Source organism: Artemia sp. Qi Xiang Cuo, chromosome 4, assembly GCF_049724085.1.
Source record: "Artemia sp. Qi Xiang Cuo chromosome 4, ASM4972408v1, whole genome shotgun sequence".
Lineage (NCBI taxonomy): Eukaryota > Metazoa > Arthropoda > Branchiopoda > Anostraca > Artemiidae > Artemia > Artemia sp. Qi Xiang Cuo.
The window spans coordinates 76,156,963-76,172,765 of NC_142797.1; the positions used below are offsets into that span (position 1 = coordinate 76,156,963).

General features: G+C 34.7%; 1 protein-coding gene and 1 long non-coding RNA gene across 3 annotated transcripts in view; one reads left to right on the forward strand and one right to left on the reverse strand.

The window, feature by feature from the left end:
- LOC148953444 (uncharacterized) overlaps positions 1 to 15,803 on the forward strand; it is a 195,595-nt gene that overhangs the window by 73,836 nt on the left and 105,956 nt on the right. The window lies entirely within an intron of this gene.
- Positions 1 to 15,803, reverse strand: part of LOC148953445 (uncharacterized) — a 314,181-nt gene that overhangs the window by 29,602 nt on the left and 268,776 nt on the right. Inside the window, exon 14 of one of the 2 annotated variants that reach the window (XM_089088539.1) lies at positions 11,681 to 11,946. The exons of the other annotated variant lie outside the window; for it this stretch is intronic. Within the exon in view, the coding sequence (XP_088944665.1) occupies positions 11,681 to 11,946 (266 nt within the window). The remainder of the gene's footprint in view (positions 1 to 11,680; positions 11,947 to 15,803) is intronic. 2 annotated transcript variants of the gene reach the window in all.

The window sequence follows — 15,803 nt, forward strand, 5'->3', positions numbered from 1 at the left end:
TTAATAATTTGTAAGATTTTGGCAATACGATGCAAGATTTTGATAATACTAGAGAGGATTCTTATCGTATCTGACAACATTTGGTAATAACAGACAAGATTTTGATAATAACACATAAAATTCTGATAACATTTGACAATATTCTGATAATACCAGACACGATTTTGATAATACCATGCTATATTTTGATAAAATCCGATAGTGCCACAATACATTTTGTTAATATCAGGTTAAGATTTTGATAATACCATGCAACACTTTTTGAACTTTTATTTTATTTTTTTTCTTTTAAAATTTTGTTTTTTTTATAATATATTTTATTTCCATGTATTTTTTATCATTTTTATTTATTTTCTTATTTATTTTATTTTAAATTTTTATATTTTCATTTTCTTTTATCATTTTTTTATTAATTTGTTTTTTTTATTTATTTAAATTTCTTTAAAAAAAATTTCTGCATTGTTGAACGTCTTAAGACCCCAGGGGACTGGAAGTAATCATAGGAAGCGCTCTCTTAATTAAAAGTTGAACTTCACGATACATTAGCCTGTTTATTTGAATTGGAATGCGAACTCTAATATATAGTAGTAGTATTTATGGTATAGTATTGAGCTTTACTTGACCGCTTGTATCAACGTAGGCATGGTGTGACTGCTCGTATTTGTTACACCTATAGTGGAATAAAAAGAGGGTAGTGGTAGTATCGACGACTCGTCAATATTACCGCTACCCCCTTTGTTAGCGAAAAACCCGATGCCTCATAGACGACGAGGCATAGAGATTGCCGCTTGTACCAAATTAGTGATGGCGTGACCACTCGTATTTTTTAAACTTATTTTGGAATAGATGGCAGCACTATGGATCCCACTATTCGATATTGGTGAGGGATCCCGCTTCTACGTATTATGGCTTTACTACTCCTTTATAGTTTTCAGATGTTTTATTTTGCTTTCGATTTGTATCAAGAAAATCCATAAGACATTTTTTCAAGTGAATTATTAAAAGAAATCACCAAAAAAAACTTTCAAACAAAATAAAGAACAATATTTATTTCTAAAAATAGCAGAAACAAAGTCATGCAATATGTCAAAATTAAAAGGAACAAAAATTATCATTTTGTTTTTCTTTGGTGCATTGAGATTTTTTTTAGCTTGAACTCATACGACGATGACTTTTTATCCGATTCGAAAATATAATTTGGTCAGCTTTTGGATTCTATTTCCAATATATTCCCCTCCCACCTAATTCTTATTTTTTGCATTAGGGTCCTATACACCCTGGACGCGGGTGTAAGTTTCAAGACATTCATACAAACAACAAATATTTTTTGGCCCTATTTCAGTCCTCATTTTCTGGTAAACCAATATCTTATAAACTTTTTCTTGGCCCTTTGGCCCAGTGACAGATATGAGCTTAATGTAATTGAAAAAAAAATTCAGTCAATTTTTAAGCGCTATTTCTCTCACCTCACTCTTGAATTGCTTTTGTACATTATAATTACCTTCAGCTAGGAACGCAATTATACTAGCATTCAACCATTCATGTAAAAGTTTGTAGGCTCTTGTTTAGCCTCCTATTTAGGTAGTTATTTTTTACCCTTTTTTGTCCCCATTTTTAAGAACCTTTGTTCTTGGCATTGAAGTCCACCTGAGCAAAATAATCACGGGTGTAAGTTATAGTCTCATACGAAAAGCTTTTACGGTACAGTGCATTTTCAAGCTGTCCGCTCCCCAGTCTAATTTTGCTCACCAAAGAAACTAGGGTTTTGTATTTTGAAATTCAATATCTTCTTAAGTTGTGAGATTTTAATCAGGTATGACATATTTTACTGAAAGTTGAATTAAGTTGAAGATTTTGATGAGTTTGACAAGATGTTGATATCAATAGACAAGATTTGGTAGTACCATGCAATATTTGATAAGTCAACACAAGTTATTTGATAATATCAGACTAGATTTCGATGATTTCAAGAACGTTTTTGGTAATACATGGCATGATTTTGATAATACCCCACATGATTTTGATGGCAACATGCTAGATTTTGACAATATTGGACAAGTTTTGAGTGTACCAGAAAATATTTTGTTAATAACATGTAAAATTTTTAGAATACCATGCAAGATTTTATTAATAACTTGTAAGATTTTCATAATACATTGTTGGATTTTGACAATACCAGAAAGGATTTTTACCATGTCTTTCAAGATTTGGTTATAAAGGACAGAATTTTTATAATACCATACAATATTCTGATAATACTTGGCAGGATATTGATAATATCAGACATGATTTTGATAGCAACATTATAGATTTTCATAATATCAGACAAATTTTGATAGTAGCAGAAAATATTTTGTTAATATCAAGTAAGATTTTGCTATTACCAAGATTGATCTTTTTAAAATCTTTCGAGATTTTGATAACACCATATAAGATTTTGATAAAACCAGGGAAGATTTTCATTATGTCTGACAATACGTTGATAGTAATAGACAAGGTGTGGAATTACCATGGAATATTTGATTATGCAACGCTAATTGTTTGATAATACCAGACAAGATTTTGATAATCCCGGGGAAGATTTTGGTAATACTTGGAAATATTTTGATAATACCAAACACAATATTGATATCACCATGCTAGATTTTAATAATATCAGACAAGCTTTGATAATAACAGAAAATATTTTGTCAATAAGAAGTAATATTTTGATAATACCACGCAAGATTTTCTTAATAATTTGTAAGACTTTGGCAATACAATGTAAGGTTTTGAAAATACTAGAGAGGATTCTTATCATATCTGACAGGATTTGGTAATAATAGACAAGATTTTGATAATACCACGTAAAATTCTGATAACACCTGACAATATTTTGACTATACAATACACGATTTTGATAATACCATGCTAGATTTTGATAATATCAAACAGTACCAGAATACACTTTGTTAATATCAGGTAAGATTTTTATAATACCATGCAACACTTTTTGTTTTTTTTTTAATTTGTTTTACTTTTTTATTTTTTAAATATCCTTTTTTTCATGATTTTTATTTTTTATTATTTTATTATATTTTCATGTATTTTTATAATATTTATTTATTTTCTTATTTTCTTTTATTTCGACCCATTTCATTTTTTATTTTGTTTTATCATTTTTTTATTGATTTTTTTTTATTAATTGAAATTTTTTACGATTCTATTTTTTTATTTTTTTCTAGACTGTTTTTTTTCTTAAGACCTCCGGGAAACGGAATCAATCATAGGGCTCGCTCTCTCAATTAAAATTTGAACTTCACGATACAGTAAACTGCTTATTTGGATTGGAATGTGAACTTTAAAACATAGTATTAGAATTATGATATAGTATTGAACTTTTCTTGACCGCTTTTATCAACTTAGGCATGGTGTGATAGTTGTATTTGTTACACCTATAGTAGAATAAAAAAGAGGGTAGCGATAGTATCTACGACTCGTCGATACTGCCGCTACTCCCTTTTTTAGCGAAAAACCCGATACCTCGTCGACGACGAGGCATAGGGATTGCCGCTTGTATCAAATTCGTGATAGCGTGACCACTTGTATTTTTTACACTTATATTGGAATAGATAGTAGCACTATGGGTCCCACTAGTACGAACTGATGGGGGGTCCCACTTTTACATATTCTGGCTTTACTACTCCTTTATAATTTTCAGATGTTTTATCTTGCTTTCGATATGTATCACGACGATCTATAAGACATTTTTCAAGAAAATTGTTAAAAAATTCTCTAAGAAATACTTTCAAACCAAATAAAGAGCAATATTTAATTCTAAAACCAGCAGAAACAAAGTCATGCAATATGTCAAAATTAAAAGGAATCAAAATCATCATTATGTTTTTCTTTGGTGCATTGAGATTTCTTTAGCTTGAACACATACGACGATGGCTTTCAATCCGATTCAAAAATATAATTTGGTGGGCTTTTGGGTTCTATTTTCAAGATATCGCCCCACCCTCCACCTTATTCTTGTTTTGTGCACTAGGATCCTATACACCCTGGACACGGTTGTAAGTTTCTAGACATTCAAAAAAAAAAATTATTTTTGGCCCTTTTTCAGTCCTCATTTTCTGGTATACCAATATCTTGTATAAAATTTCTTGTCCCTTTCACCCAATGACAGATATGAGCTTAATGGGATTGAAAAACAGTTTTCTCGTACATTTTGAAGCTTTATTTCTCTTACCTTACTCTTGAATTGATTTTGTACATTAGAATTAACTTGAGCAAGCAACGATATTATACGAGCATCCAACCATTCTTGTAAAAGTTTTTTGGCTCTTTTTTAGTCTCATATTTAGGTAGCTATTTTTGACCCTTTCTTGTTCCCATTTTTAAGAAACCTTGTTTTTGGCATTGAAGTTCGTTTGGGCAAAATAATTTCGGGTATAAATTATAGTCTGATCCGAAAAGGTTTTATGGCACAGTGTATTTTCAAGTTGTCGGCTCCCAAGTCTAATTTTTGCTCACCAAAGAAACTTGGGTTTTGTATTTTGAAATTGAATATCTTCTTAAGTTTTATCTTCCTTTACATGGAAAAATTAATTATAAGCCAGTGGAAGTTGTAGATTATCTACATTTGCAGCATACTCGTTTTGTTTAGCAAAAAGTCAGTTCACATCTCTTGAAATAAAGTGTATTTCGAGTCTAAACCTTTTTTTGCAGAAACTAAAACTCTCCCAACATTTTCTTTTGCTAGAAGCTGCCTGTCGAAAATATTTTGAGTTGAGAGAATTAAAAGACTGGAATCATCTAGCCATTGTTTAAATGTTTAGCCCTCTTTTCCTAGGTTATATGATTTTCATGTAGTGACAGTTTTTCATTAATAATTTTGAAACTAGTAAATTTTGCGCCTTTAAAATAAGCAGAATAACAAATCTATCGATGCAAAATTTGAATTTGACACAATCTGTAGAGTTGAGGTTTATTTGGGCTTAGATAAGGGTTTAGGCCACTCTTTACTTGCTGTTTATTGCTAAGAAATGATTGATCCTGGACGCTAATAAGTTTGAGGAAGGATGCTTTTTCCACTACCCTTCAACCACCATTTTTTAAATTCAGTTTTATGATTCGTATCACAATGCTTCAGTTCATCACCTATGGTCTCCACAGTTTTAAAGGCAAGTTCTTCAAAAAAATAATTTTATTCCCTCCTCTCATCCTTCACTATTTTATTCAGGTAATCGTTTCAGCGTAATTTTTATGATTTACTTAAATATAGAGCAGCAAAAACAAGGGAGCTCTAACCCCACAGTAACCAAATTAGGGGCTTCTTTCAAAAAAAATTCAAAAGAAAAAGGAAATTTTATTTATAAGGTCCTTCCTTCCGCTTCATCATCAGTCTCAAAGTTCTATGCAAGTTAGAATAATCAGGAAATATGATGTACATGTAGAAGATTGGAGCCACTCCTCAATCCACCCACAGAAAACCTGTGGACCTTCCTTCCCAACGGCAGATGTGCATCTATCATGTAACGAAATTTTTGAGACCTCAAATGAGTAAAGTCAGTATAATAGGCTTTAAAATATATTTTGCTTTTTATATCAGCCGTTTAATCTGGTGTTAGATTAACAGTTTGCAATTCGAAAACAAAATTCCCACCGCAGGTCAGTATGGTCTTATAAAGGTAAAAGCTGATCATATAGCTTTTAGGAAATTCTTAATTTATAGGTGGTCAACGAGTATTTGGTTTATAGCACTTCGGTCCTCTTCTTGCGAAAAATATTGATTGATGCCACAAGGTGGCAGAGGATGCCACTTCAATGTGATTCGCTGTCATTTGCTAGCGAAAATCGGCACTATAACTTTTAGTTGTCAGTTGAATAGCCCTATCCCAACATTCTAGGATCATTGGCTTAATGCAGTCAACCCTTGGGATACAAACATAAAAACAATTAAACACAAATATGTAACCATGCTTCTCGAGAAAATTATAAATTTTATTTTCTATGGTTAGCGAATAGAAATTCTCTGATAAGTTTAGTTTGACACGAGCTCGACTCTGAAATTTCATTTTTGTAAAGTTAAGAGAATTTTAGCCTGGCTCATAACTACTGGTGGATATCTTTTTTAGTGAATTTTACTCAGTAGATTTTAATTAATTGAAACCAATAAAATAGCTAATTTCTATGCTTAGATTTTTATCGAAACTATTTTTTAGAATGCTCATTGGTATTACCAGGTTTTACTCATTATTTACAGTCTTATAAACCAGCTTAACGACTATGGTTTCAGTTTGTATTTATCCATATTAGGTGAAACCAGTCATAATTGTTAGAATAACATACTAGTTCATATAGTTTCCCTGTCAGTTGATATTCCGAAAGTATTGAGCACCAAAAAATTTATATCCACTTGAAAAAATATTGTGTGCATACCTGATATTGTAGCCTGATAAGTTGTACAAGAAAAGCAAACAAATGATTTGTATTACAAATATCATCAAACAAAAATGTGCCAGTCCATGTACTCTAATTTTACATTAGCAAGTTCTTTGTCTTCCAGTACAAATATAGCACCTGGACACCTAAACATTATTTATGGTAAGGTGTTTAGTCTATAATCATTAGAAACAAAGTTATCCCCACTCTTTTGCATCAGCACCTCAATCTAGTGAAAAATTACTAACTGAGAAATAAACGTAAGTACAAAAATTTAAAATAGAATACGAATAAAATTAATTGATGGGAAAGTAGTAAGTTTTTCCTAGAAGATTTGAGAGAAAAAAGACTCACTTTTTCTTTTTTTATATTTCAAGAAAATTCTAGAGTTAACAAAGGCAAAGTATTTGTGAAGAAGTTTACAAAAAAATTTAAATACATATATAATTTTTACAGTTCTGCTCAGAGGTAAAAAAAACCGCATATATCCCCGCACGATATTGTCCTTCTCCTGGGTGACCTTAATGTAGCTGTGAGTGACAACCACAACTTATGGCGACAAGTCATTGGACCAGTTACTCCGGATTCCCTAAATGACAATGGTCTAAGGCTTCTACAGCTCTGCAGCATGCACAACCTTGTGATTACGAAAACCATGTTTGCAAACGAGGACATTCACAAATATACATGGTTCAGCAACGACGGCCATACCAAAAAAATGATCGACTACATCATCGTGTCACAGAGATGGAGGTCTTCGATCAGTAACTGCAGTACGTATAGGGCAGCTGAGATTATTAACACTGACCTTCGCCTCGTCGTCGCTAACATGCGACTAAGGCTCAAAGGCCATCGCTCAGAACCAAGACCAGTCAAGATCGATGTCTCTCGCCTCTGCGATCAGAAGATACGGTCGAAATATGCCATTGATGTCTCGAACCGCTTCGACGCACTCCTGCCATTTGAAAGCTGTGAAAACGCCTGGCTCTCGTTCAAAAATAATTTTCCTGGAATCATCGACAGCAAATGTTGGACGGAAAAAGCGTGCTAATAATGCGTGGATTCAGTCGGATGCACTTGACGTCATAGAGCAGAGACGCAAGGCGAGGTTACTCGGTGACATGCCAACCTATAGAAGCCTTAATGGTGTTCGCAACAAACTGATACAGCAAGACCAGAAGCTGTTTGTGGAAAGGAAAGCACATGAGCTAGAGGGTACAGCCAAGAAAGGCGACGTTGACAGTCTATATAAGCATATCCGTGATCTAACAGGCGACATAGCCCCCTTGGTTGCATTTGTGCTCTGTGGATGGCCAGCCGCTCAGTGACGAAGCTTCCCATGTCAGTCGATGGAAAGACCACTTTTCGGGCCTCCTCAACGTCAAAGCCGTAGTGCAGACTGACCAGGAACTCATCAGCCTAGCCGCCAGCACCCAGGAACTGCTGACAAGTGACACAGAAACTCCTTTCACGTCATCAGAAATCTACACAGCAGTAAAACGTTTTAAGAACAATAAAGTGGCAGGCGTATGTGGAATATCTGCTGAGCTCCTGGAGAATGCTGGACCGGCGATGCTACTTTGGCTCCATATGCTGTTTTCTGTGGTTTGGCCCACAGAATGGATCCCGAAAGACTGGCGGGCTGGTATAATCGTGCCCTTATGGAAGAGAAATAGGAGCAAGAGCATCTGTTTGAACTACAGAGGCATAACGCTACTTTAAGTGCCTGGAAAGCTCTTTGCTATGACCCTGCTGGATAGATGCACGAGTATCCTCAGAAGAAAGAGCAGAGTCCAGCAGGCGGGGTTTATGCCCGAGAGATCCACTGTCAAACAAACCTTTACCATGCGCCAGTTAATTGAGAAGACGAAGGAATTCAGGAGGAAAACACTGGACTTCAAGGCTGCGTTAGACTCGGTGGATCGAAACTCGCTCTGGCTGATACTTCGATCAACTGGTCTACCAGACAAATACTGCAAGTTGTTTGAAAAGCTTTACGAAGAGACCGTGGGTTGCGTCCATGTCAACGCCAAACGAAACACGACATTCGGTATCAAAACCGGTGTACGACAAGGGTGTGCCACCGCCCGGAACTGTTCAGTTGCGTGATAGACCATGTCATGACACGAACAACAAATCGCCCGCCCTTTGGTCTGCAGTTTGGAAATTGCGTTCTGACGGACGCTGACTTCGCAGATGATCTTGGTCTCGTTGCTGACTCGATCGACCAGTTGACTGACGCTATGGAAGTCCTGCAGGAAGAGGCAGCAAAAGTTGGGCTGAAAATAAACTGGCTTAAAACGAAGATAATGGCAATTGAGCCCCCAAGCCCAGTCTCGCCCCCTGAGAACATAATTGTTTGCGGAGCTCCTGTTGAACTTGTAAAGGACTTCACTTATCTTCGCACCGTGCTGTCTGATGACGGCTCTATAGAGGAAGAGGCGTGCAACCGAGTTTCAAAAGCCTCGTCTATCGTCGGAAGGCTCTACAACCTCTGTAGGATGCCGCCTGTATATAAGCGCACCACGGTGTGAATTTATAATGCATTCGTAAGTTTGGTCCTCCTCTATTCAGCGGAAACCTGGCCTCTCGAATCAACAATCCTCAGCACGATAGACGTCGGTCAGACGAAACAGCTCCGTTAGATTGAGAGACTTCGATGGCACGATTTTGTAAGCAACGCAAGCTTGCTCGCACTCACCTCCCAAGTGCCTTTCTCCGTCCAAATAGCGCACCGTACTCTCAGATGATTCGGACACCTCCTGCGTATGTCGACGACAACCCCAGCCCGAATAGTCTACGATTTTGACGCAAAAGCTCATGGCTGGTCTCGCCCGAGGGGCAGACCTCGGACAACGTGGAAAGATAGCCTCAACAAATTCCTTGAGATAACTAACATTGCTGTCGATGAGGCCCCACTAATAGCAGCAGACCGGTCAGCCTGGAGGAGCAGAGCTGCGACGCTCTCTACGCCACCCCCAACGCGGCAGGAGCCTTAAGTCAAGTAAGTAAAAAAAAACATGCAGATAGGAACACCGAAAAAGCAAAAACAGTGTAATAAAATAATTAAATAATGGCACCCAAAGAATCATCCAAAACAATACATATTATCATTAAAATATTCAAATTACAATTAAGGGTATTACGCTAAAACTGAATGGAAACAAGATAAACGTATTACTTTAATTTACACTCATCTTGCGAGATCTTTCGATTTATTTTGCAGCTCTTAAACACCACTTTTGGTTTCTTAAATTTAATTTAGGCTCTTATTCTACTATTCTTTTTCTGTAGGTGCTGCTTTATTATCTTATATTCAGTTTTCTTTAGTTCTTTTATATTATGTCCTCTGCTGCTGCTTATGTTCTGGTCCTTGTACTGGCAATGTTTAATCCTCGTTAACCATTATTTACAAATTGAATTTTGTTTTCTTTTGTAGAATGAAATACTACATTTAATCAAATCAAACAGTTCGTGGTAACGAACTGTAAGTAAGAAGCGATCCGGCTCAACAGTAATCGAAACTCTAAAAAACAGAAATTTGTTACCAGTAGATGCATCAAAAGAATCAAATTTTTATGCTGATTTCAAATATATAAGTTTCCTCAAGTTACATTTTACACATCAAAATATACGAGCCTGAAAAATGTGCCTTATTTTCGAGAAAATGGGAAAACACCCTCTAAAAGTGATAGAATCTTAATGAAAATCAAACCATCAGAGTCAGCGTACCAGAACAACCTACTGTAGAGGTTTCAAGCTCTTATCTGCGAAAGTGTGGAATTTTGTATTTTTTGCCAGAAGAAAGATCACGGATGTGTGTTTATTTGCTGTTGTTGTTGTTTTTTTTCCCAAGCGTGATCATATCGATCCAGTGGTCAAAAAATATCGTGAGAGGGCTCATTCGAAACTGAAATTAAAAGTTCTAGTTCCTTTTTTAAATGACCAAAAAATTGGAGGACAACTAGGTCTCCTCTCACGCACATTTTTTTCCCAAAGTCACCTGATCACAATTTTGAGATAGTAATTTTGTTCAAAATAGTCAAAAATGTAATAAACATGTCTTTGAGGATGACTTAATCCCCTAAAGTCCCCGGGGGAAGGGCTGCAAGTTATGAACTTTTCCTAATATTTACATATGGTATTTGTTATTGGGAAGTATGCAGACGTTTCCAGGAGGGATTTTTTCTGATGTGGGGTTAGGGATCAGAGGAGGGGATTACGTGACAGGATCTTTCCATGGAGGATTTTTTCATGGGGAAGGGACATTTGTATGAGGGGGGAGCCGGACTTCCCAGAATTATTTAAAAAACGATCAGAAATGAAAAAAAGCAAGTTTTTCCACTGAAAGTAAGAAGCAAGATTAAAACTTAAAACGAACAGAAATTATTGCGTATATGAGGGGATTGGCCCCCTAGTCAATACCTCGCTCTTTACGCTAATGTTCTTTTTAGTGCTTTCAAAAGAGCTATATATTCTAATTAAACGGTCTTTGTAATTAAGGGGTAATTATTAAAGAATTGGAAAAAAATTTGAACTTTAGCGTAAAGAGCGATGTATTGACTAGGGGGCGAACCCCCTAAAATACGTAATGAAAATATACGAATATAGAAGTTCGTTACGTAAGTTAATTCGTAAGTTACATATATTTATTACTAATAAAAACGTTCGTAAATAAAATTAAACAAGTTTCGAGAAAGCCATTTAGCCAAACATAGGTAAAATTAATATGCAAATCTTGTTTTAATTATTCTTGTACGGTGAGCCAAAATCAAAACCTGCATTAATTCAAAAACGTTCAGAAATTAAATAAATAAAAAACAAGTTTTTTTAACTGAAAGTAAGGAGCGATATTAAACTTAAAACGAACAGAAAGTATTCCGTATATGAAAGGGGATGTCCCCTCCTCAACGCCTCGCTCTTTCCGCTGAAGTTCGACTCTTTCTCACAACTCGATTTTTCAAAACAATAAAATACTTTAGCGTAAGGAGCGAGGCGTTGAGGAAGGGACATCCCTTTCATATACGGAATAATTTCTGTTAGTTTTAAGTTTTAATGTCGCTCCTTACTTCCAGTTAAAAAACTTGTTTTTTTTATTTAATTGGAAAAAGTAACAGTATTTCTTTGGCTTCGGCGTTAAAATACTGAAAGTTCACTTCTATGACAAAATAAAACTTCTAGAGACCAAAACACGAATAAAACATACTAGTAATTAACTTCACTTTATAATATTAGCAAAATCTTTTAATCTTACAAATTTTTCGGCATCCTTTTTCAGCTTCAAGAATGCAAGGGAATTGGGGTCAGATAAATCATCAGTCCACAATGATGACAGAGGAATAGTGACGCTAAACACTTTATCTTTGCCAGGTGTAATTCTGGTACAACTTCCATTGGCTCTTTTTACAAAGGGGTAGACACACTGGCACTCGTAGCCGTTTTTATTAAGTGCTTTTACGCAATTACTTTCTTCAGACACACAAGGGTTTGACGAACATGGATCAATTTCTACTGGATTACCTAAAATAACATTATTTTTATAAATAAAATTGGATATCTGAATGGGGTGAAATATTGGGCAATCAGATATTTTTATATAATATCATAAGACTTTTTATTTGTATATGTCATTTAATTCACTTTTAAAATTTAATGAATATAAAAGAGAATTTAGAATATTGTTTAAAAAGAGTTTTTGTTTTCTGGTTAGGTGACCTGAAGTCTAGATAACCAAAATCAATTTTGTCAGAAGACCTAATGGGTTCTACACAATTTTCAGATTAATTAGCCTTTTAATGAGACCCATATCCTATCAAATATATTTTTATCAAGTACATCTATTCTCAATTGTGTCAAAATCTATAGTCATAAAGGTGTAACGCATAATTAGAAAATGAATCGTTCTTTTTCAGTTAGGAAACATTGTTTGATTATTGGAATGGGGTTCGGGTTATCCTCCCGAAAAAATCCCCCCTCGGGAAATTCTTCTGACGTGTGAACGTGAGCAGTCGCAAAGAGAGTATGAGAAACAAAACAATGAAGAAAAAAAAAGAAAGTTTGGAATAACGTACCTATATTCCAAATATAGGCAGAATGTGTGGTGTAGAATATTCTATAGGGTTTATTTTTACTTTTTTATTTTATTTCTTTTTTGTGTTTCTGCAAAACCTTTTCCCAGAAAAACTTGAAATTTACAGCCGTAAGTCCTTGGGCTAAAGGGAATAATATATGATAAATTATTAAACATACTGGTCCCTCTGAAACTGGTCACTCCTCTAATAAAGGAGAGCTCCAAAAGTGGGTGAAAGTTGTTTTTTTTATTCGTCTGACGCATAAGAAACCTTCGGTTAACGGGGACTCCGATGCAGAAGGGATATAAACAAAAAAGTTGCCTTCCCTCAGAATGCACACCGGAAAAAGGGCGCGAAACGTACCAAATAAACATTTTTCCATCCACTTCAAATAGAAAGGTGTCTTAGAAACTGGGGGGGGGTAATTCTATTTCAAACTGAAAGTTTTAATGCCTTTTTAAGGGACAAAAGGTACCGGAGAGCAATCAGTTTTTCCCCTCAATTCTTTTTCTGTTATCCTGCCTCCTCTAACCCCCTATGATTTCGAATCAAAACTATGAGATATATATTTATTTTTACCTTCAAAATGTCTAATAAGTCTGCCTTCTGGGTCGATATTACCCCCAAGGACCCATTGTTGACCAATATCTTACCCTGCTATGATACCCCCCCCACTCCACTGAAACCCACACAAAAATAAAAATAAAAAAAATGGGAAAAAAACACTATCCTATAGAACACCAGGGGCTGACAACCTTTTTTGGTTCCGAAGAAAATCAACCACAATATGAATATTACAAAGAATGTTTGGGTCAGTGATATTTTTATTTTTAAATATTCTTTTATTGAATAATAAGAAAGATTAAATAAAGAAAAAAACAATTAAAGAGCTCTTTTAAACTTTAACTGGTATTTAAAAATAAAATTCTGCAAGCTACCCAGTGGTTGCTCGCAGGTCTAAAGTTGCCTACCCCTGTTTTATAGCACATATTCTGGCTGCATCTGGAATATATGTAGAATATTTCAAAATTGTCTATTATTTTTTTCCATTATTTAGTCATACATTCTTTTTGGCTACTCAATTTTATTGTGCGGGGGATTTTCTGGGGAAAGATTTTCCACAGAGGAGTTTTTAGGGGTAGGAATTTTCCAGAGGAAATTTTCAGACGGGTATTTTCTGCGGGGAAGGAGGATAATTTTCTGGGAGAAATTTTTCGGCGGAATATTACGGGTGAGAGGTTAGACTAGAACCTGTTGAAACAAATTTTAAGCAATCTTAAAGTTGTTTGAATTAAATAATATCCGACATGTGGAAGACTAAGACCTATAGGCTTATTCCAAAGCACTTTAAGAAAGTTTGAAACCATTTTCTGATATCATTGTATTATCAAAAAGGACAAGTTTAACTAATCACTCTGCTGAAACCCAGTGAATCCCACAGTTAGACAATTATATTGACTAGCATTTTACACATAGTTTTGTTGCTTCAGCAAAAGATTAAATACGCATTGAAATCAAACGGCTCATAGTTACGAAGAGCAAGTATATTGAAACTAAACTCGTTTTAAACTACCATGAATATATTTTAATAGTCTGTCAGTCATTTAAATCAATATGGTTTAAGAGTTTGCTTCTCAGGTCCCATTTTCGGAGTAATAAGTTTGATTTGAACCCACAGTAAGGATGTAGGGACAGGAGGAGGAAAGGAGATAAAAAAATTTCATTCCAAAAATAAGCGTCAAATAGAAAAGTAGAAAACGGCTCGTTTCTAAAAATTTAAACTTCTCGAATAAATTTGAACTTATAACAGTGTTTCATGAAGATAGCAACTTCCCTCGTATTCAAGAAAATAAACTCCTGAATAAGCTAAAATTTTCGATTAATTACCATACAAAAAATTAAACTTTATTTTGATGAGTTACTTTGAAGCTGAGGAAAGTCATCAGCCCTCCTTATATTGTGAATAAACAGGAATATTCTATTGAATTTAGACTAAGCCAGGATTTACCAACTAAGTTTTATTTAACTGACGCCAAATTCTGATAATTTTTTCCCAATGTTTCAAGGATGAAAAGGATGACCTGGCTTACGAGCACTGTGGTGAAAAGAAAAGCTTATTTTTCTCACATGAATCAAGGGTCAAAGAAGGCAAATAGTTAAATTAACCTTAAATAATAAATTTGCCAGTTGAATTGATTTGAAAGGCAATTAGTAAATGAAATACTTGCAATAAGAAACTGGCTCAATCTCTTTTATTCTATTTTTTACAGTAGATTAGTTTATTTTACACATCCCTAAGTTTATTTTAAAAAAACCCTAAAGGCTTATTGGCAGCAGCTGGTAATCTTCTGTGCTCTACAGTGCATTTTTGTATTTTTTTACATAGTTATTATCTAATAACAAATGGAATAACAAAATGTTGGTAATAATTATACTATTACCAGTATTTTTCTTACTACCTTATTTTATAATGGTAATAAAATCATTAAACAATCTTACTCGGCATTCCTAAATTTTTTTTATGTAAATAACAAACATTCCAGTTACATTTAGCTTACTGAAAAAAATGTTCATGAGTACTTTTTTTAATCCTTTAAGAAGAAATCCTTTCTCAAAATAACAAAGAGCTAGAACGATTCTGCTTTTTATGCTTTTCAATCGAAAAGGATTCATTTGGCTATTTTTGTAATCATCCATTCAAGTGTTCCAAAAGTGATCAGCCATTAAATACCTGTAATTAACAAAAAGATCCGTTTCTTGCTTTTAAGCTGCTTTGTCACCCTACGGGGTAGTGGAGGGTGGTAGCCACTGACATATATAGGGTAACTTTTGTCTGTTATCTAAAAATGGTGAACATTATCTAAAAATTATCGAAGGAAATATTTAATGAGGGTAAGATTGAGGGATGGTCCTTACAGTTGCTCTATCTGTGGAGAGACGGATGAGTCTTTGCATCAATTTTTAGGGGAATGTAAGGAATTGAGGGAATAAGCCTTGAAATATTTGGTAAGGAGGTCGGGGGTGAGATTGGATTGCTGATATTTTGAAAAGTGGATGTAACTTAGATATAAATAATATTAGAAAGTTTTTCCGGGTAGGTCTGAGGCATCTTCATTATTTTCTTAAATAATCAGTTTCAGTGGGTTTTTTTTAAGTTTACGCTTTGTTGTTGCATTTTTTTAGCTTGTTTTATTGTATGTCACCATGGCCCAATAGGACTTTTGTGTGAACAAATCCATCCATCTATCTATCAATTATGGCATTGCTATTAAGTTCAATTGCAAATCTTGTGTTGTCTATTTTTTC